The sequence below is a fragment of the Crocuta crocuta genome, unplaced genomic scaffold (genome assembly GCF_008692635.1).
Source record: "Crocuta crocuta isolate KB4526 unplaced genomic scaffold, BGI_CrCroc_1.0 scaffold352, whole genome shotgun sequence".
Lineage (NCBI taxonomy): Eukaryota > Metazoa > Chordata > Mammalia > Carnivora > Hyaenidae > Crocuta > Crocuta crocuta.
Window position 1 is genome coordinate 1,932,973 of NW_027532169.1, and position 21,784 is coordinate 1,954,756.

At 37.6% G+C, this 21,784-nt stretch overlaps 1 protein-coding gene across 1 annotated transcript in view; it reads left to right on the forward strand.

Moving 5' to 3' along the window:
- LOC144242069 (C-Jun-amino-terminal kinase-interacting protein 4-like) overlaps nucleotides 1–21,784 on the forward strand; it is a 62,611-nt gene that overhangs the window by 31,042 nt on the left and 9,785 nt on the right. Inside the window, exon 2 of the mRNA XM_077776830.1 lies at nucleotides 5,299–5,419. Within this exon, the coding sequence (XP_077632956.1) occupies nucleotides 5,299–5,419 (121 nt within the window). The remainder of the gene's footprint in view (nucleotides 1–5,298; nucleotides 5,420–21,784) is intronic.

A 21,784-nucleotide genomic window follows, 5' to 3' on the forward strand; every position in this document is an offset into this window, starting at 1 on the left:
GGCCGGGGGGTGGGTGGGTGGGTGTGGAATCTTTTTCTTTTGCCATGTTTACTTGAGGTGATACAGATATAAAGCCTCAGAATTCATAATAAAATGTGAACAGTACTGAAACGTGAATCAGCTAGGTAGGTCTCAGTAATGCTTGTAGAGTAAGCAGATAGTAGTGCGGTGACTGCTAAACAGTTATGGATTATTCATGCCCTTCTGTAGCCAAGCTGGGTCGCTAGGAAACAAAGCAGACATGAAGCTGTGTGTTCATGTTTCTTCTATCAGGAGTTCTGAATAGGCAGAATAGTGGTAAAGCTTTTTTTCCCCAGCTTTATTGAGAAATGATTGGTGCATAACATGAGAGTTTAAGGTGCACAGTATAATGATTTTTTTAAAATGTTAATTTATTTTAAGAGAGACAGCAAGTGTGAGCAGGGGAGCAGCAGAGAGAGAGAGAATCCTATGCCGGATTCCAGGCTGTCAGAGCAGAGCCTGAAACGGTGCTCGATCCCACCAAACGTGAGATCATGACCTGAGCCTAAACGAAAGGCTAGATGCCCAACCCACTGAGCCACCAATCCCCTATAATGATTTGATACATGAATATGTTGCAAAATGATTACCACAAGTAAGGTTAGTTAACATCATGTCACATAATTTTGTTTTTGTTTTTGTGGTGAGAACTTAAAAAAATCTCCTTTTAGCGGCTTCCAAATGTATAGTTTAGTGGTGTTGTTATCTATAATCACCATTCTGTACATTACGTCCCCAGAACTTACTCATCTTATAACTGAAGTTTGTGCCCTTTGACCACCTTCACAGTTTCCCCCTACTTCCATCCCCTGCCCCTGGCAACTACCAGTCTGTTAGTGGTAAAGATTTTAGTTAGAAGTTCAGTAGCACATCATTTTAAATGTTACTTGGTAAACATCTACTATATGTTCTTTAAAACAGCATTTTATGGGGCGCCTGGGTGGCTCAGTCGGTTAGGCATCCAACTTTGGCTCCGGTTGTGATCTCACGGTTTGTGAGTTCAAGCCCCCTGTCGAGCTCTGTGCTGACATCTAGCTCAGAACCTGGAGCCTGTCTTCGGATTCTGTGACTCCCTCTCTCTTGGACCCTCCCCTGCCCACACCGTCTCTCTCTCTCTCTCTCTCTCTCAAAAATAAATAAAAACATTTTTAAAAAATTAAAACAACATTTTATCCATAGCATAAAAGAAGCCTAAATTTTCTGCTTACTTAACCCAGATATAGCAGTTCAGCTAGTCCAGGGAGCATCATATTCAAAGCAGGCCAGAAAATAATTACATTTTCTTATTAATTCTTAGTCTTTGCTTATATCCCCTGGAAAAATGTTGAAATAATTTATACAGACTTCATCACCAACATCCTGTTATATAGCTGCTGCTTTCTGTTCAACATAACCATTATATCTTCTGTTTGCATTCAATTTGTAGCCACTGAATGCTGTCAGGAGGCCGGGATGGGGTGGGGCTCCATGTTCCATGTGCCCAGCACAGAGTAAATAGGAGGATTTTTTTTTTTAAATTTTAATGTTTTTAAATTAAAAAAATTTTTTAATGTTTTTATTTATTTGTGTTAGAGAATAGACAGCGTGAGCGGGGGATGGTCAGAGAGAGGAAGACACAGAATCTGAAACAGGCTCCAGGCTCTGAGCTGGCTGTCAGCACAGAGCCCGATGCGGGGCTCGAACCCACGAACCATGAGATTATGCCCTGAGCGGAAATCGGACGCTTAACCGACTGAGCTACCCAGGCGCCCCTTAATGTTTTAAAATTTATTATTGAGAGAAAGACAGAATGTGAGCAGGGGAGGGACACAGAGAGATGGAAACAGAATCGGAAGCAAGGTCCAGGCTCCGAGCTGTCAGCACAGAGCGTGACATGGGGATGGATCCCACCAACTATGAGATCATGACCGGAGCCGAGACAAAGAGCCAGGTGCCCCTAGGAGACATTTTTTGAATGAATAAATGAATAAATGAATGATTTGTCCAGTTGCTTCTTTTCTTACATTTAATTTAATATAATCTTTATCCCTTCTACTTAGGGTCATCTTTAGATTAGTGTTCTGGAGAAGCAAACAGTGGCTGTGTGAGGCTTTCCAGAAGCCTCACAAATATGGAATATGTTCATAGAAATGTATAGGGCATGGGTGCTAAATGTGTGCTTTATGGAAGGACTCAAAGGATCCCTGATTCCCAGAGGAAAAATGGGCAGAATTCGGGTTGGGTGCAGGCAGTTTTTCTGGGGAAACATGGTTCACAGATGGGTCTGTGGACCTCTGAATGATTAAGAACCAATGTTCCCGAGCTTGTAGGTTTCAAGCTTCCAAAGATCAGGAAAACGTTATCCAATATAAGGAAATCAAATGGCTCTTGAAGGAAAGTAGATGACTGTATTAGGATTCTTCCAGTTTCTTGTGATAGAAACCATCTCAACCAAGCTTATGTAAAATAGGAATGCATCAGTTTATGTAGCAGGAAAAATGAAAACGACTGGAAAATGCTGGCTCCAAGAACTACTGAATCTAGGACTCAAATAGTACCATTGATGAGGATTTTATTCCTCCTTTCTCTTTGTTTTCCTTTATTATTGGCTATATTTCTCAGGCTTGTTCTTTCCATATTTTGGGAAAAAAGATATCCCTCAGCAGCTTAAGCCTGCTGATAAATTCTCAGAGTTGGCGATCCAGAGGACGAGAGGTAGTATTCTTTCTAATAACTGGCAGGCATCCTGGAGAAGAATGACCTGTCTGGCTCAAGTCATTTGCCAAACTCTAGGGAGATGGAGTCATCACCAATCGAAGTGTACGGACTGAATAGAATTAGCATGAAACTGAAAAGGAGTGACAAAGGAGGGCAGTGTGTGCAGACAAAAACCAGTGCCCACTGTATTGACTGAAAAGTTTCAGATCAGATAAGTAATGCACAAGAAATTTCATATTAGAACTAGGATGTATTTAGTGATATCTTAAGTTTTCTTGCGAACTATACATTTTTCTATATGGGCTTCAGTTTTTTACTCTGAAAGTTTTTACAATTTTGTTTATTCATTTATTTCTTTAACAAATATTTGAGCCATGATCATTGTTTATACAGGGAGTACAGCTGCAAAGAAAACAAAAATCCCTCCCCTCATGGAGTCTACATTCCAGTGAGGCAAAGCAGATAATAAATGAGATAATTACTGAAATTTATGGTATGTTAGTTGAGAGTAAGTGCTGGAGAGAAGCAAAGCTGAGAGGAAGGTAGGGAGTGTGTACTGCAGTTTTAAATACCACATGGAAAATCTTAGAAGATGACATTTATTTATTTTTTAAATTTTATTTATTTTTGGGAAAGATAGAGAACATGAGCAGGGGAGGGGAAGGGAGAGAGGGAGACACAGAAACCGAAGCTCTGAGCTCACAGAAATGGCTTTGAGCATTCAGCACGTTGCTCAAAGTGGGGCTCGAACTCACCAACTGTGAGATCATGATCTGAGCCGAAGTTGGAAGCTTAACCGACTGAGCCACCCAGGTGCCCCAAGGAGGTAACATTTAAACAAAGATGTTAAGGAGGTGAGGAGGGAACAAGCCAATTGGATATGTGGAGGAAGAGAATTCTAGGCTGTAGGTAGCAAGTGCAAAGGTTCTTCAGGGAAGTTTCTATTAGAGAATGTGAGGGAGGTGGGGTGGAGAGAGGAGAGTAGAAGAGGGTGATGTCAAAAAGTAAGGGTATGGTAGATTGTGTTGGTCCTGGGAGGCTATGTTAAGGACATTGGGAGAATGTAAGTAATCTGAGGATTTTGAGCAGAGGAGTAAACTTTTTAAAAAAATATTTATTTATTTTTGAGAGAGACAGAGACCGTGTGACAGGAAAGGGGCAGAAAAGAGACAGAATCTGAAACAGATTAACTGATGGAGCCACCCAGGCACCCCAAGCAGAGGAGTAAACTGATCTGACTTTTGTATATATATTTAAGTATTTAGTTATTTGTTTGAGTAATCTCTACACCCAACATGGGGCTTGAACTGGAGACCCTGAGATCAAGAGTTGCATGCTCTACCACCTGAGCCAGCCAGGCGCCCCATCTGACTTGCTTTTTAGAGGTTCAGTCTAACTTCTGTGTTGAGAATGCATTGTAGGGGCAACGGTGGAAGTAAGGACATTAGTTATGAGGCAGTTGCTGTGGCATTAATCCAGGCAATTGATGATGGTGGAGATGATGAAAAGTAGTTGGATCTGAAAGTAGATTTGCTAATGGATTGGATATGAGGTGAAAGAGAAAGAGAAGAATCAAAGCTCACTCAAGTTTTGAGTCTGAGCAATTGACCACAGTGATTAAATGAACTAGGTAAGACCAAGACAAGCAAGCTTTGACTTGTTAAGGTTAAGATGCTTATTAGACATTCAGATGAAGTTATTCAGTAGGCAGTTGGACATGCAAACCTGGAATTGAGGTCTAGCCTAGGGACTGGACTTGAAATTTGGAGGTTGTCAGCATATAGTTAGTATAGTTAGCCATGGAACTGGATGAGGTCATCAGGGAATAAGAGTAAACAATGAAGAGAAAAAGTTGTCCAGGGACTGGGCTTGGGAATGTTAAGAAATTGGGGAGAACAGGAAGAACCAACAGAGAAGACCAAGAAGGAACAGCCAGTAAAGTAGAAGGAAAACAAAGTCCTGGAAACCAAATTAAAAAAAAAAAAAAAAGTTTTAAGGAGTGAGTGATCAGATGTCAAATGATACTGATAGAACAATTAAGATGATGTCTGAGATATAGTGATAATCTTCTTGATGAGAACAGTTTAAGTAAATTGAATTTTATTGGTGAAGTTATTTCTAATAAGTGCTCTTTTTCTCAGTAATTTAAACTCCATAGTTCAGGTAATCTAGAATCATTAATCAAACTATTGAACAAATATTTATTGACACGTCATCATTCTTTAGTTCTCCATTTGTTGTACATGTTCTGTACAACAATATGTAAAAAATTGTCTTTAACTCAGATGAATATGCAAATATACTAAAGAATTCATAAATTTAGAGGAAGACATATGTATTTTCTTTGGAATGCCTATTCTATGAAGTGGAAGCATTTCATGAACTATTTTGTCATCTTTTTCCTTCTATATTTGGATGTTTTTATAGAGAAACTAAAACTCAACCTAAGTTCCTGATTCTGAGATCTTTCTGAGTAGTTAATGCCTAATTGTGATTCTTGATACCAAGAGACACAGGAGTGGATAATGTTAGAAAATTTTCATTTCTCTAATGAAAATAATACTTTTCTTTTTCTATTAGAAATTCATTGAGTTTGAAGACTCTCAAGAACAGGAAAAAAAGGATTTACAGACCCGAGTGGAATCTTTAGAATCTCAAACAAGACAACTTGAACTCAAAGCAAAAAACTATGCTGACCAGAGTAAGTAAAAGTACTTCTTCTCTACAGTTTCACATTAAAGAGTGGGCTCTAATAGTGCTGTGGCTCGTCTTGACATTTGACTGGTGTTCCAGGTATGTGCTTGGAAATGTCATCCGAGGCTGAAGAGTGAGACCTGGAAGCTAGGCCGAGTCCTTCTTTGTTCACGTTTTCACATGATACTGATGTCTGCAGAAATGACTAAATCAAAGATATGTTTAAGACTCTCTGCTTCAATTTAGCTTTGAGCCTTTGTTTGTAGTTATCATTATACTATATCCATTATGCAGGATTCTGATGTATGTGTGCCTGTGGATCATTTCTTCTGATTTTGATCAGTTGCACAAAAGTCCCATTGCTTTCTGTATTGCTTTGAAATTTAAAAATGTGACAAAAACTCTAGCTCTGAAGTGTGTGTAATAGAATTACTGACTTCTAGAGGCACCTGGCTGACCTAGTTGGTAGAGCATGTGACTCTTGATCTCGGGGTCGTGAGTTCAAAGCCCACTTTGGGCACAGAGTTTACTTAAAAAAAAAAAAAAAAAATTATTGAGTTCTCTTTTTCTAGTGGAAAACTGAGGGAGTTCAGAGGAATGGAACATCATTTTTCAGAATTATTTCATTTTTAGGTACAATTTCATCTTAGTTTTGATTTAAAAATAACTTGTTTCAAACTCCAAGGATGATTTCTCTTTTTGGCTAATGAAAGTGGACCTAATTAAGTCAAAATTAGAAAAAGAAATGGGGAGAAACTTCATGGCCTATTTTTGTGTTTGATTTGGGCCCACAGAGGAGCTCTCCAGTTTTCCCTCCCAGCTCTGTAAACTTCCAGAATCTTTGGGAGTGAGAGGTGGCCCACAGTTCTTCATACATCAACCTTTAAGGCTACATAGTGACACCTGGTGTCAAGGACAGGAATTCGTGGTGGATAACCTTCACTGACTACCAGGCCTGGAGTGTGATAACTGACTGCTCCCTCTAGCATTCTGGAATGGCCTAATAGAGCTAACTCTTGAATCACTTGGAATCTGGAGTTCAATCATTGTAGAATTCAAGGAGAACTGACATGGCTATTTAAGCAGATGTCATAGAAGGGAGCCAGTGGATGTTTGGTAACAGAAGCCAATTACAGTGAGACAGAATGATCCATGTGTTTTGTCTTTGTACTTTTAGGCTTGTAGATACATAGAAGCTTCTATTTTTCCTTTGTTCACATTGAATATATTGAATGACTTCTGTGATTCTACTATAGAAATTTAAGGGGGGTGGGTGCCTGACTGGCTCAGAGTGTTTAACTCTTGATCTTAGGGTTGTGAGTTCAAGCCCCACATTGCATGTAGAGCCTACTTAGAATAGAAAAAAATGGAATGGATTGGAATAGAATAGATTATTCAGAAATATAAGGTCTTAGAGAGCTAACAAATATATTACTGGAATCACATTGCTGAGTACCACTTCTCTAGACAAACAGTCTTGTGGCAGTTGCAAGCTTTTGGTACATTGCAAGAGTTGAGCACTTTCTATTTAAAAGAAGATGAAAAATTAGCTATTGGAGATATTTTAATTATAACTTATAACTGTTTTCATATCAGATATTATATCATATTTTAGAACCAGACTAAAGAAGGCACAGTTGACAGAATGAACTTCATTGTTCTACTTACTGTATTTTCCTCTTGATTCCTGAAGAGTACCAAATTTTGGGTGAAGACCTAGAAAGGAACTTCTTATCTAGAAAGAATCCTTTTATACATTAAGTAATCTGTTCCGATGATAAGGGAGATATTATAGGAAGAATTACCTTAAAGCATCTTTCTTGCATTCAGAGGAGACACTGCTACTTTTTTCACAAAAGTACTTACATGGAATAAATTACTAATTTTTTTCACATACACTTTATTCCTTTTATTACTAAAATGTCAAAAACCTGCTTCCTGTTCCTTTCTAGTAAATATAAACAAAATAGTCTCTTAATTAAGATTTGTTATCCAGTCCAGTGAGTCAGTCATACCCAACTCTTGAAATTATCATGCTGGGTGGTATCTTTCTTCTCAGTTCTCTCTGAGAAGTACTGATTACTAGAGTTTTCCATCCTTATTTAAAGTAATTTAAAAAATAACGTATCATTTAAAAAATAATTGCTAATTCTCCAGGCAAGGGATGAGGAAATTCTTCAAGTAGATGTGGTCTTTGAGCTAAAGTTGATCTGGAAACTTTATTTTGTTACTAATATAATATCCCATCAAGAATTTCTCCCCTTGGGAGTTTGCTATCCTATTTTGGAATAAATCTTGGTGTCTAACTAATAGTTACAAAGAACTTAACAACTGTGGTTAGTCAAAATTGACCATTCAGATTCATAAAGCTGGTAACACTAAATCTCTTGTCTTATGAGCTGAGGCTCTGATGAGTTGTCTTTTGTTAATGCTTGCTTCTGCCCTTTTCCTTTGATACCTTGGAGTCTTTTTCTCTTTTCCATCTGATAGCTTTCTTTTCTCTCTTACTTCTGTTTTTTTTTTTTTTCTTTAAGCTTTAACTGGGCATAAGATGAAATCTAAGTGTATATTAAAATGTTCTTCCAAGACTTTATTTTACCACACTTAGGTATTTGAAAAAAAGTTAGGGGGTGAAAATGGTTTGATTGTCTTTTCATTTTATTCTCTTAGGTTTTCTCTCCCTCCGTTCGCTAAATGAGTCAAAACCCCTTATTTTTAAAAAAGGTGGTGGTAAGAGGTAATCTTTTTATTTATTTATTTTTGCCCTCCCTGATTTACTGAGGTATAATTGACAAAATGGTATATATTTCAAATGTACAATGTGATGACTTGATGTACGTATACATTGCAAAAGGATTCCCACCATCAAATTAACACATCCATCACCTGAGAATCATGGGTTTTTAAAACATTTTTATTTTTATGGTGAGAATGCTTAAGATTTAATCTCTTAAAAATCCAAGTGCACATTGCAATATTATTAACTATAAATCACCATGTGATACATGAGATCCTAAAAATTTATTCATTTTATAACTTAAAGTTTGTAGGCTTTGGCCTATGTCTCTGGCAGGACATAATCTTTAAGTATCACCAGTGCCCTACGTTTTTGGAAAACCAGGACTCGGAATATGTTTTTTACAAAATGAAAACAGGTACCTGGGTGGCTCAATCAGTTAAACATCCGGCTCTTGACATTGGCTCAGGTCATGATCTCATGGTTTGCAAGATTGAGCCCTCCATTGGGCTCTGCACTGATGGTGTGGAGCCTGCTTGGGATTCTCTCTTTCTGTCTCTCTCTGCTCCCACCTCACTCATGCTCTCTCTCTCAAAATAAATAAACTTTTAAAAAAAGATGAAAACAAATATAAACCGGTGTATGTAAAAGAGTTATGAATTCTTTTTTGTGTGATAGGCAACAGAATATCCAGGACACTTAATCTTAAATCTGTCAGTGTTTTGAAAGAATAAATCGTGATTTTTGTTAGTTACTGTAATGCAACATCTATTTGTATTGTCTTAAACTTTTAAAATGTTTAGAATGTCTTTTTTGTGTTCCTAACATCTGTAATAAACACTTATTTAAGGCCACATGATAATGATATTTATAATAGAGGAGGGATGGGTGCAATTTTTCTGTTTAGTACCTTTTTTTGAATGCAATATAGTAACCGTATCATGCCTGATTTCCATGTTTACATTTGTATGTTAAGAGTCCTTAATTTAAAAGGCTCTCTGTCAACTTCTGATTAGTATGTTTTAGGACACATATCCTCTTTAAAAAGTAGCCACAATGAAAGTCCCAAGTTCTGCTTTGAAGACTACTTCCTATATTAAAAGGGGAAATTTTGGTTGCAGTTACTTGCTATTTGAATAGCAAGAAAACGTCAAGAAATAGGAACTGAATTAAGGGACAAATGTTACAGCTTTTGATAGCATGGAATCTCTCAGGTTGTGGTATGATTTGATAATGTTAAGAAGTTGAGTCTATAAAAATTTTGTAACAGTTTTGTGGTCTTAAGTTTGGGGATTTCTAGTTGCTCTCTTTTCAAAATTTGAACTATGTAGGATCTGTTTTTGGTTTTTCCAACATGAGTAAAGCATTTTTTAAAATGCTGTACTATATGATTTTGTATCTGGGAGTAACAGTAATGCTTCTTTGTAGCTAATGTCTTCTGAGCCTTAAGGAAGAATCAGAAACATATATGGAGTGGGAAAATGAACTTGTGGGTTGAAAAAGTCCTGTTGGTTTTGACAACTATAATCAGCTTTGCTATTTAAGATGTGGCATAATGGGATCTTCATCACAAAATACTTTATATTCATTAGTTCTTTTCTATATTGAGTATAATATGGTCATTGCAGTCAAAGAACTCAATATATACTATATACTATACTATGTTTTTATATCACTTCAGTTAGAGTATACATACAACTTTTTATCTTTTCCTTAACTCTATCATGTTTTTCTTATAAAATCTTTATTCTTTTTTAAATGTCTGCCTACACTCATCATCCAGAAGTTCTGCCATCTCTTATCGATTCTTTGTTTTCCATGGAGAACTATGTTTTCTCCTTTACTCTAGTAAGAATTATTTAATGGCCACTTCGTTTTTTTTTTTTTACCTTGGCTTCTTGAAACTCAGAACAAACTCTGATGTGCAGCTGTAGGGTCTGGCTTGTTGGGCCTTACCTGGTTGGCATATTTAAATTGCTTTCTTTTTGATCTATATTTTACACACTTATAATGAATTGTTATATATTCTTGTACGCCATCTCAAATCCTTTGTGGAATGAAGGAATGAATCAGGGTAAAAATGAATATAGGTAAATCAAAACAAACAAACCTCTGTAGGTTTGTGGGACATTTTTTCCAGTGTAGTGAATCATATTGGAGTGAATATTTTTTCAAACCTATAGATTTTTTTCATCTTTTGGTAATTTTCTTAGAATATATTTAAGGAAGCCGGGCAAGGAAGATGCATATTTTAGTGGTTCTTGGTGTATAATAGTGTTTGGTCATTTTTAATAGAAACAGAATTGGAGAAGTAAGGTTTAGTAGCATATTTCATTTCTTTCCTCATAACTTATGAATGTGACTCATTATCTGGAACATATTAACACACAGACTTGATACAGAATCATTTATTGTTTGATTCTCTCTTGGGGAAATTCTGTTTCCATTAAGCTCCTTGAATTTAGACCAGGTGACTTTCCCTTGAGTTGTTGATGATGGTAGTGATTTTAAGCTACTTGGGAACTATTCTCTGAATCTGGTCTTCCTTCCTTTGAGTGAAAATCCATTTTTTTTATTTAAATGGAAAAATGATTTTTGACAATTGATAACATTTGTGGTAGAGCTTTATTCTGACCTTTTTCTCTTTCCACCACCCCCTGCCATATAACATTCATTTGTTTTTTTAATTTGGTATCAAGATCATAGTCTAATAAAATACCTTCAAATAACTTGAAACATATATTATTGTTGGAAGGAAAACACTTCATAAGCATTGGCATATTATGAGGTGGAAAGCATGGGGCAGTATTGTAATCATTAACATACATATTTTCTTGTTTTAAAGGAATAAAGGGATTAGGGCAGCCTTCCAGTTTGAGGATTATTTATAAGCACATTCTGTCTGTTAATGTGGTTGATCAGTTGAGAATTTTCACAACACAGAAGAAAAAGAAACCATTTTTAAGTTACCAGGTATAGATTCATACCAGTTAATAGTTGAGAGAGTCTAAATATTTTCTGTCACTGTTTTTCAGATCACTTAGAAAAAATACAGGTTAAGAAAAGACTTTATCAGCCCCTTTCCTGTGCTTTGTGATTGGCAATAAATGTTAATGCTCTGTGAATTTGAATAATATTGTAATAAGTCACTTTTTACATTTTAATTTTTTTCTTGTCATTAGGCAGTCTCTTCTGCATTGTTTTTAGAATGATTAAAGTAGAAAACTAATGATTTGTATTTTTGTTGAAAGTGTATTTTTAATAAGGCAGCTTTAGGAGTTTCATATCTACTGATTTTTAAAAAATGACAAAATAAGAAGTGCCTGGGTGGCTCAGTTGCTTAAGTGTCTGACTCTTGGTTTCAGCTCAGGTCATGATCTCATGGTTCATGAGATAGAGCCCCGGGTCCCTAGTGTGGAGCCTGTTTGGGATTTTCTCTCTTTCTTAAAAATAAAAAAACTTTACAAAAAAAAAAAAAAGACAAAATGAAATATAAAGTGGGTTGGGTTTTTTTTGTTTGTTTTTTTTAAAGTTCCTTTTGGGGCACTTGAATGACTCAGTTAGTTGAAAGTCCCAATTTGATTTCGACTCAGGTCACATGATCCCAGAGTTATGAGATTGAGCCCCACGTCAGGCTCCACGCAGAGCTTGGAGCCTGCTTAAGATTCTCTCTTTCTCCCTCTGTCCCCCTCCCCCAATAAAAAATAAAAAATTAAAAAATATTTTAAATAGCTACTTTTTAAGTCCATTTAACTTGAATCTAATTCTTCGCCATATTATCTATATATTTAACGAACTTTATACAAGAATTTCTTTTTTAAGAGCCTATATCTGAGAGGGAAAGTAGAAAATGAAGCACAGGATAATCAATGCAAACACTAGCATTTTATTACTTCTCCTTCATTAAGTGATATCCTGCATGGTCTTCAGATCAATTTTATGTTTCACTGTCTGTATTTGGACTCTCATTTCTGTAGTCTAGTGTCGATTGAGAACCTTAAGGTTATAGTTTATAACTAATATCTAGAACTAGAGTTTCAGAGAAAAATTAATTTTATGACTAAGGGTAAGGGGATTTACGGTGATTTAGCTTAGAGAACAGAATAAAAAATGATTTGATTGCTTCAAACATATCAAGGGATAGGTAAAGAAGATACCAAGTTCTGTAATTTTGGAAGATTAAATTAGAGAAAATATATTTGTTGGTTTTGGTTGATCATGAAGTATTTCTTAACCATGGAGGTGATATGTTGGACCATGCACTAGGGGAAAGCATGGACTCCTCCTACCCAGAGACCATAGGTAGTAGAGTAGCCACCTTTCTGACGTGGATGGGTTAGGTAACATCTTCAAGACAGAGGCTAGGTCAGATCTCTTCCATGGAGATTCTTTGCAGTTATTTTACTCTGGTTTTAGGATAGAATCATCAATTCGTGAGAATGCTTTAGCATTTCACGTTGTCATTGATTAATAACATCTATCTGTCTGAAAATCTTTTGAACTTTAGAGAAGTTGGTGTAGGATGTTGTTGGCAGAGGAGAGGCTGCTATTACCGTTTTGATGTGGTTGTTTGAGATTTGTTTTCTCTTAAGTCAGCATTTGATTCTTGTTTACCTGTTGAGACTTTCGATGCTCAAGTATTCAAGGAAAGGCTTCTGTAAGACGATTGCCAATCTTTTGAGGCCAAATAACCATTGGATTATCTGCCTTCCGTGAATAGTAAGAACTGATGATTCCTTTTGAGAAGGCAAATAATGAGTTGGATATGGCATTCTAGCAGGTCTGTTTCTCTTTCTTCCCCCCATAGGCCTATCAGCAGTCTGATGGGGCAGAAGACAACAGAGATGGAAGGTGTTCCAAACTTGGCAAAGGCCATCAATCTAAGGAGGTAAGCTCTGATTTTGAGCAGGCAGAGCAGGCGGCTCTTCCTGCCTTAATCATGTCGTCTTGCTCTTTGGAAAGATGGATAGAAAGAGCATTCAAAACGAGGCTGAATTGTCTCTCTTAGCTATTAAAAGGGGACATTTTTGGATTAGTCTTTTTTATTCTTCTATTTTCTTGTCCTCTCCCCCCGTTTCTTTTTAGATGCCCTCATTCATTTGATTTATTTGTTCTTCAGAATATTACCAGTTTTTAAAAACATGGCATATTAGTTTGTTGTTTTAGGGTACAAAGGATGAGCAGAATCTTGTTTATTTCCAGTTAATCTCAGGTTGTGGCTAGGTGGATGAATAAAATGACAAAGCTTTAGGATGTTTCCTGGGGTAGTTTTTACATTTGGGTACACATGGGAACTATTATGCAAGAAATGATCTTTTGCTATACATCAGATATAATGCAACAATACCAGATAGAGGTTAACTTTATGGTACTTTCAGGGGTGTCTGCCATCCATCCTTGCCCAGTCGGGCCTTTCTTTCCTGCTTTTCCTGGTCCATTCTACTTCCCTTTTCTGGTTATTTACTGGCATTTAGGACTTTGAAGAGATGGTTCTTCCTAGCATTTTTAAAAGTACTTCTCTGTTAAACACCATTCTATCTCATATGGCTTAGGCCTTGAGAAAACGGAGCCCATTGACTATGTTGTGCTGAGTATTTTAAGTATTTTCAGAAGAGTGAGAGGTTCTGAATTTGTATTACTCGATCTTGGTGGTTAACTCATATACCTAAAAAGATAATACTAATATTTTGAATCACAGTAGAGATAAAGAAAATATGAAAAACAGTCATAGATAGTTTCTACCAAGGTACTTGCTGGAGGTTTTAGGTTAGAGAAAATCATCACCTTTAGAAAAACATTCAGAAAATCATCCAAAAGAACTCATTCATAAACTGTTTAAAATCACCGTGGAGTAACATACCCTTGATGATTTACAATGTCTTTTAAGAGGATTTAGATTTAATGCTTATTTATAAGCTAATATAGGAGTTAAAGTAACTGTAGTTGCTGTAGCAACCAAACTGCAATACATATGTAATGACTCAAATATTACATGTTATTTCTTGTTCATGTGAAGTTTAAAACAGATGTTTCCAGTGGAGAGGCAGGCTCTTTCCAGCTTCTGGCTTCCAAGTTCTTCATACTCCCCTGTAGGAAGGTAGAGGAGAGGGGAAAGGGAACAGACAGTTATGTGTGGAAGGTTTCTTCTGGACCGGGCCTTAGGAGTGATGCACACCAGCATTTGCTTCTACTTCAGTGGCTATAACTCAGTCAGGAGCCAACTGTGGAGGCGGGGGGCATGCCCTCAGGCATTGTGTCTGAGAGATAGTGGAAATTGCTTTGGTTAATATCTGGCCAGTCTTTGTCTTAGCTTAAGAGCTTTAAGAGGTAGTGCCTGATTTTGCTCAAGAGTTGAGGTGAATGTACCTAATCTTAGTGATCATCTGCCTATTCTTTCCACTTGTGATTTATCTGAGGAAGAAAAGACGGCAAATTTTAATGAAAATAAAACATTTATAATTTGTGCTTTTATATAATCTGATTTTTTAAAAGTTTATTCATTTATTATTTCTTTTTTTTTTTAATTTTTTTTTTTAAGGTTTTTTTTTTTTTTTTTNGCTTAACCGACTAAGCCACCCAGGCGCCCCTCATTTATTATTTCTGAGAGAGAGAGAACGAAAACACAAGTGGAGGTGGGACAGAGAGAGGAAGACACAGAACCCAAAGCAGGCTCCAAGCTCTGAGCTGTCAGCACAGAGCCTGATGCGGGGCTTAATCTCATGAACCATAAGGTCATGACCTGCCCTGAAGTCAGGCCCTTAACTGACTGAGCCTCCCAGGTGCCCTAAAAATCTGACTTTTAAATAACTTCAGTGTTATTCTGGCTTAATTTTTATTATCACTTTAAGACTTTTCACTGCATATTTATTTTTATATATATTTATTATAAATAAATATATTTATTCACCAAACATTTACTAAGTGTTGAGATTTTCTTTTGTTCTTTTATCATTTGACTTCCTGTCTTTTCCTTTAAAAAATAGGTTACTACTCAATTATGATGTAATTTTCTGCTGCTTGTGTTAGGAATAGGTTTTGAATGACATCTCGTCACTTATTTCATTTTTAATTTTTTTAACGTTTTATTTATTTTTGAGAGAGAGAGAGAGAGACAGCCTGAGCAGGCAGGGGAAGGTCAGAGAGAGAGGGAGACACAGAATCTGAAGCAGGCTCCAGGCTCTGAGCTAGCTGTCAGCACAGAGCCCGATGCGGGGCTCGAACCCATGAACCATGAGATCATGACCTGAGCCGAAGTCTAACACTTAACCAACTGAACCACCCAGCGCCCCACATCTCATCACTTTAAAAACAATATAGTTCACAAGGTGTCTGGCTGACTCAATCGGTGGAGCATGTAACTCTTAATCTCAAGGTCTTGAGTTCAAGCCCCATGTTGGGTGTGGAGCCTAATTAAAATTAAAAAAATTCACATACTCCTCAATCCACCTTTTTAAGAGGGACAAATCAGTGGTTTTGTACGGCCACTGCAAGCATCTTAATTCCACATCACTTTCACCACTCTGCATAGAAACCCGTACCTATGGCACTTACTCCCTCATGCCCTGCCACCCCCAGCCCCTGGCAGCTACTAATCTGTTTTCTGTTTCTATGGATTTGGCTATTCTGGACATTTCATTTAAGTGGAATCACATGGATGTGGTCTTTTGTAACTGGCTTCTTTCCCCTAGCATGAGGTTCTCATGTTGTAGCGTGTATCAGTAGTACTTCATTCCGCTTTAGGGCTGAATGATATTCCATTATAGGGACCTGCCTTTGTGGACCACTCCCCTTTCCCCCTGCCTCTTAATTGCCTGTATATCTGCTAGTCTCAGAACCAGAAAAAAACAAAACAAAAACAAACCCAAACTCTAACTTGGCCATCTGAAAGCCTATGTAGTTTTGCAGAGTTGAGTATAATGAACAGCCCCTTTGGGAAGATATCCCTTGGGATTCTTGTTGGTATCCTGGCTTGTTTAGTTCTGAGTTCTTAAGTGAGAAAGTGGATAATTTAATGTATTGGTGTTTTGTTTTGATTTATATAATTAGCTATCTATGATACATTCTGGATATAATGATGTCAAGTAACAAATTTAAGTTTTCTGTTTAATCGTAATAGGATACAGAAATAAATAATTTAAGAACCTCAAGTAAATAGACTGAGGTAAATAGGCTATAGTTTATTCTCATACTGGAGTAGAGAGGAAGATGAAAATGGATAATACTTAGGCTAGAGAAGCTGATTATCGTTTCTGCAGGTTTAAATCTAATTTATGCAGACATTTTAACCATGAGATAATTTGTCTGTTTTTATTTTAAATCTCGAGGTGTGGGGGGTGCCTGGGTGGCTCAGTCAGTTAAGCATCTGACTCTTGATTTCGGCTCAGATCATGATCTCGTGATTCGTGGGTTCAAGCCCTGCATCGGGCTCCTTGCTGACAACACAGAGTCTACTTGGGATTTCTCTGTTGCTCTCCTTTTTTTTCTTTTTTTTTTAAATTTATTAATTTATTTTTAAGAGAGAGAAAGAGAGTGTGAGTGGGGCAGGGGCTGAGAGAGATGGGGACAGAGGATCTGAAGCAGGCTCTGTGCTGACAGCGGAGAGCCTGATGTGGGGCTCGAACCCATGAATGTGAGATCATGACCTGAGCTGAAGGCAGACGTTTAAATGACTGAGCCATCCAGGCGCCCCTCTCTGTCTCTCTCTCAAAATAAATATAAAATTAAAAAATAAAATAAAATAAATTAAAAAGTGAAGAAATGAGCAATCAAGCCATGAAAAGATACAGAGGAACCCCAAATAATGTATTACAGAATGAGAGAAGCCAATGTGAAAAGGCTACATACTATGTGATTCTAAGCTCTGTGAGGATTCTGGAAAAGGAAAAACTATGCAGACAGTAAAAAAGATCAGTGGTTGCCAAGGTTAAGGGAGAGGAATGAATAGGTGGAGCATAGGAATTTTAAGACAGTTAAACTTATGTATGAAACTAGTGGTGGTTACATGTCATCTAGTTGTCCAAATCTATAGAATAGAATATTCAACACCAAGAGTGAATCCTAATGTACATTACATACAGGCTTTGGGTGATAATGATGTCAGTGTAGGTTCACGGGCTGTAACAAACATACCACCCTTGTGCAGGATGTGGGTAGTGAGGAGGGATGTTGGGGGGAGGGGTATATGGACATTGTATACTTTCTGCCCAGTTTTGCCATGAACCTAAAAAGTTGAGGGGCTCCTGGGTGGCTCACTCAGTTAAGCATCTTTGAGTCTTAATTTTAGCTTGGGTCCTGGTCTTGTGGTTTGTGGAGCCCTATGTTGGTCTCTGTGCTGACAGTGCAGAGCCTGCTCGGGATTTTCTCTATCCCTCCCTCTCCTCTCTAAAATAGATAAGTAAACATTAAAAATAATAAAGTTTCCAAAAAAGGTTTAAAAAAACCCAAAGTTGATTAATAAAAATAACAAACAGGCTAAGGGACAAGTCATGTGTAACCAAATGTCGTTTGCATGTGGTAAATGCCCTTTTTTGTATGATGTATGCTAAGAAAAATAGAAATAGGTAATTTCTATGAGATTAGTAATTATATTTTGAAAGAGGTGGCTAGGAAATGGGTTGATTATCCCATGTTATTTTTGAGGCAAAAGTAAGAATATGATGTCAAATGGAAATCAATTAAGCAGAACCCCAGGTGGGCTAGAAAGCTCTGAGTGGAGGCTTAAGGAACTATAGATAGGGATAATCCAAAATGTTTAAGGGGGAACAAAATGATTAATAGGACTTCTAAGGAATTTTTATAGATGAAGCTAAGCGAGTTTCAACAGTGGTCATATTCCTGAGGTAAATGTAGGTAATCTCTGGCAATCGTGGTATATTGGGGTTTATATCTCCTTTCACACAGTCTTGCTGTTAAGTAGTGCATTGCAACAAAGCCAAACCAACATTGATAAGCAGATTGCCATGAAATCAGTAAGGACCTGTGTCTGTAAGCTTGAAGCCCAACTCCCTTCATGTAATTTGATGTACAGGCTTCAAGCTTCTTTCCAAGATGATGTTGATACTTCATTTCCTATATTACTCTGCTAGGGCTGACATAACAAAATACCTAGAAATGTATTTTCTCTCTGTTCTGGAGGCCGGAAGTCCCAGATCAAGGTGCTGGCAGGTTTGCTTTCTTCTAAGGTCTCTCCCTTGGCTTGCAGATAGCTGCCTTCTCTCTGTGTCTTCATAAGGTCTTTTTTTCTTTGCATGTATGGGGAATGAAGAGCTTTTATAAAGGTACGAATCCTGTTGGATTAGGACTCCACCTTTATTTTTTATTTTAAGATATAAGAGTGTATATTCAGCATCCTTACATTCGCTTCTAGGCATTACCCCATGTCAGCACATACAGATACAGTGCATTCCTTTTAACAGTACCTTTGCTGAATTTGAAAACACATGTGTGCCAGGTGCTATTCCTAATACCAGCTCTAATTTGCTATCGTTATTTGTCAATTACAAATAAGGAAACTAAGGCCCAGAGAGATTAATATATTCAAGGTAACATAGCTAGGCAGTAGCAAAGCCGCCACAATGTGTCCATCGTATGATGATTATAATTCACCAACCACCTAATGACAAATTTGGGGATGGTTCCAATTTGGGAGTTGTTATAAAATGTATTGCATAGAACATCCATTTTCACATCTTTGGGCTTTGGTGTGTTTCTGTAGAGGTAAGTAAGAATAGTAATACTGGGTCAAAGGATATACACATTGCTTATTTTATTAGATATCACCAATATGGCCTTCATAAGGATGGTTCAGTTCATTCTCCCATGATGCCCATCTTTTTTCTTTCTTTCCTTTTATAATTCTGCATTCTGGTAACATTTTTGCTTATTTCCCCATACACATATATTTTGTTTTTTAGCTTATTTATTTTGAGAAAGGGAGAGAGTAAGAGTGGGCAAGGAACGGAGAGAGGGAGAGAGAGAGAGAAAGAGAATTCCCAAGCAGGCCCTGCACTGTCAGTGCAGAGGCTGATATGGGGCTTAAACTCAGGAACTGTGAAGTCATGACCTGAGCTGAAACCAAGAGCCTGACACTTAACCAACTGAGCCACCCTGGCACCCCTCATCTCCCTGTACGTTTTGTTTATATATTAAAAAAAATATTTTTTAATGTTTATTTTTGAGAAAGAGAGACATAGAGTGTGATGGGGGGGTGGGGGTGGGCAGAGAGAGACACACACAGAATTCAAAGCAGGCTCCAGGCTCCGAGCTGTCAGCACAGAGCCCAGCGTGGGGCTTGAATTCACAAATGGTGAGATCATGACCCAAGCCGAAGTCAGACGCTTAACCGACTGAGCCACCCAGGCATCGCTTCCTTATACACTTTAATGGCAAATTGTCATAGTTTGTTTGTAATGGTTCCGAATAGTCTGTTTAAATCCTCTGCTAGATGTTGAACTTACAGAAGTTGTTGGACAACATAAAGTAATGAGTATTCAAGCCAAAGAAGGTACCTGTGTGAGTAGGTGTACATTGCATTTGGACTGGGGCAGGGTGGGGTTGTACACACAGTAAATTAATCAGGTCACTAACTCCTCCCCAGAGGCAGCCACTACCCTGACTTCTGACACTTTAGATTAGCTCAGTATGTCTTTTGAACTTTGTATTCTTTGGCTTCTGCTTCTTTCCCTCAGTCTCCTGTGTGTGGGACTCGTCCCTGGTGTGACAACAGGTTGTTCATTCTCACTGTTGAATAGTATTTCAGCACAGGAATATTATCTATTCTGCTGTTAATGGGCATTTGGTTTGTTTCCAACTCTGGATTATTACAAATAATGCTGCATTGAGCACTGTTTTAAATGCCTTTTGGTGGGGGTGCCTGGGTGGTTAGTTTGGTTGAGTCTCCAACCTGGGCTCATGTCATGATCTCACAGTTCGTGGGTTCAAGCCCCGCATCAGGCTTTCTGCTGTCAGTGCAGAACCCACTTTGGATCTTCTGTCTCCCTCTCTTTCTGCCCGTCACCCATGTTGTCTCTGTCTCTCTCTCATAAATAAACAAACATTAAAAAAATAATAATAAATGCCTTTTGGTGGACACATGTATGCGTTTCCTGGCAATGAACTTGTTTTGTCATAGGGTTGGCAAATATGCAACTTTATTAAATCTTGCCAAACAGTTTTCAAATTGGGTCTACCAGTTTTCACTCCCACAGTATGAGAGTCCCAAGCTGCTCCTTATTCTTCCCAGAACTTGGTATATTGTGTTTCTCATGTTAGCTATTCTGATGGGCATGCAACACCTGTGTTGTATTTTGGTTTTAATATGCATTTCCCTGATGATTAATAAAGTTAGATATGTATTTTTCTTGGCAGTTTGGTACCTTTCAGCCATAGTATCTGTGACCAGGTTCTTTCTGTAAGAATGGAAGATGTTTTTGTTTGAAGCCAAAGGAGCATTGTCTATACATTCCCTCCCCGAGTGAAGTTTTAAAGTAGACTCCGATATATGAACAGATTAAAAGGAGTATTTCCTTTTTTTTTTTTTAATGTTTATTTTTGAGAGAGATAGATACAGCATGAGCAGGGGAGGGTCAGAGAGAGAGGGAGATACAGAATCTGAAACAGGCTCCAGGCTCTGAGCTAGCTGTCAGCACAGAGCCCGACGTGGGGCTCGAACCCACAAACCGTGAGATCATGACCTGAGCCAAAGTCGGATGCTTAACCTACTGAGCCACTCAGACGCCCCAAAAAGGAGTATTTCTTGAGAGGCAGCATAGCATGGTAATTAAAAACAGATTCTGGGCCCAGACTCCTCCATTAGGAATCTTAGTTTTACCATTTACTAACTGTGTGACTTGGGACAAGTTGCTTAACCTCCATTTACTTCAGTTTTCTCGTCTCTAAAATGAATGTAGTAATACTTCATCATAAGGTTCATGTCAGGCTCAAATAAGCTTGTGCATAGAAAGCACATAGGACAGTGCATGGTCCATAATCACTATAAAATGTTATCTTCTAGTAGTAGTGGTGGTGATGCTGATATAAATCTATTTTAGGAATTCATTCAAGTTAGCTGATGAGAATAATGAGGCTGTACTGTTTGTTGAACACAAATTTAAAATTGAAGTTTAGGGATGATAGTTGAAATTTTACTTCAGACTCAACCTCAAATTTTTAGTTTTGTTGCAGAATACCAAGAAAATCCTGATATACACAGATGAACAATTAAAAATAGATAAGGTTTGGGTCGCCTGGGTGGCTCAGTCGGTCAGTTGTCTGACTTTCGATTTCAGCTCAGGTCATGATCTTACAGTTCATGGGTTTGAGCCCTGTACTGGGTGAAGAGCTTGCTTGGGATTTTCTCTCTCCCTCTCTCTTTGTCCCTCCCTCACTTGCGCTCTCTCACTTTCTATCTCAGAATAAGTAAAAACTTAAAAATAGATAATAAGGCTGACCCAGTAGTCTCAGGTTTAAGGTTTTAGATCAGTTTAATTGACAAGAAGTAGTAGAAAACATTTGTTTTGAGATTGTGACTAAATAGCTATAATTTGCTTGGATTTCCTGTGTTTAAATAAAAATCACAGAAGCAGCACGAAAAATTGTTACGGTTCTGATATCTATTGTGATATCACAGTACACTTG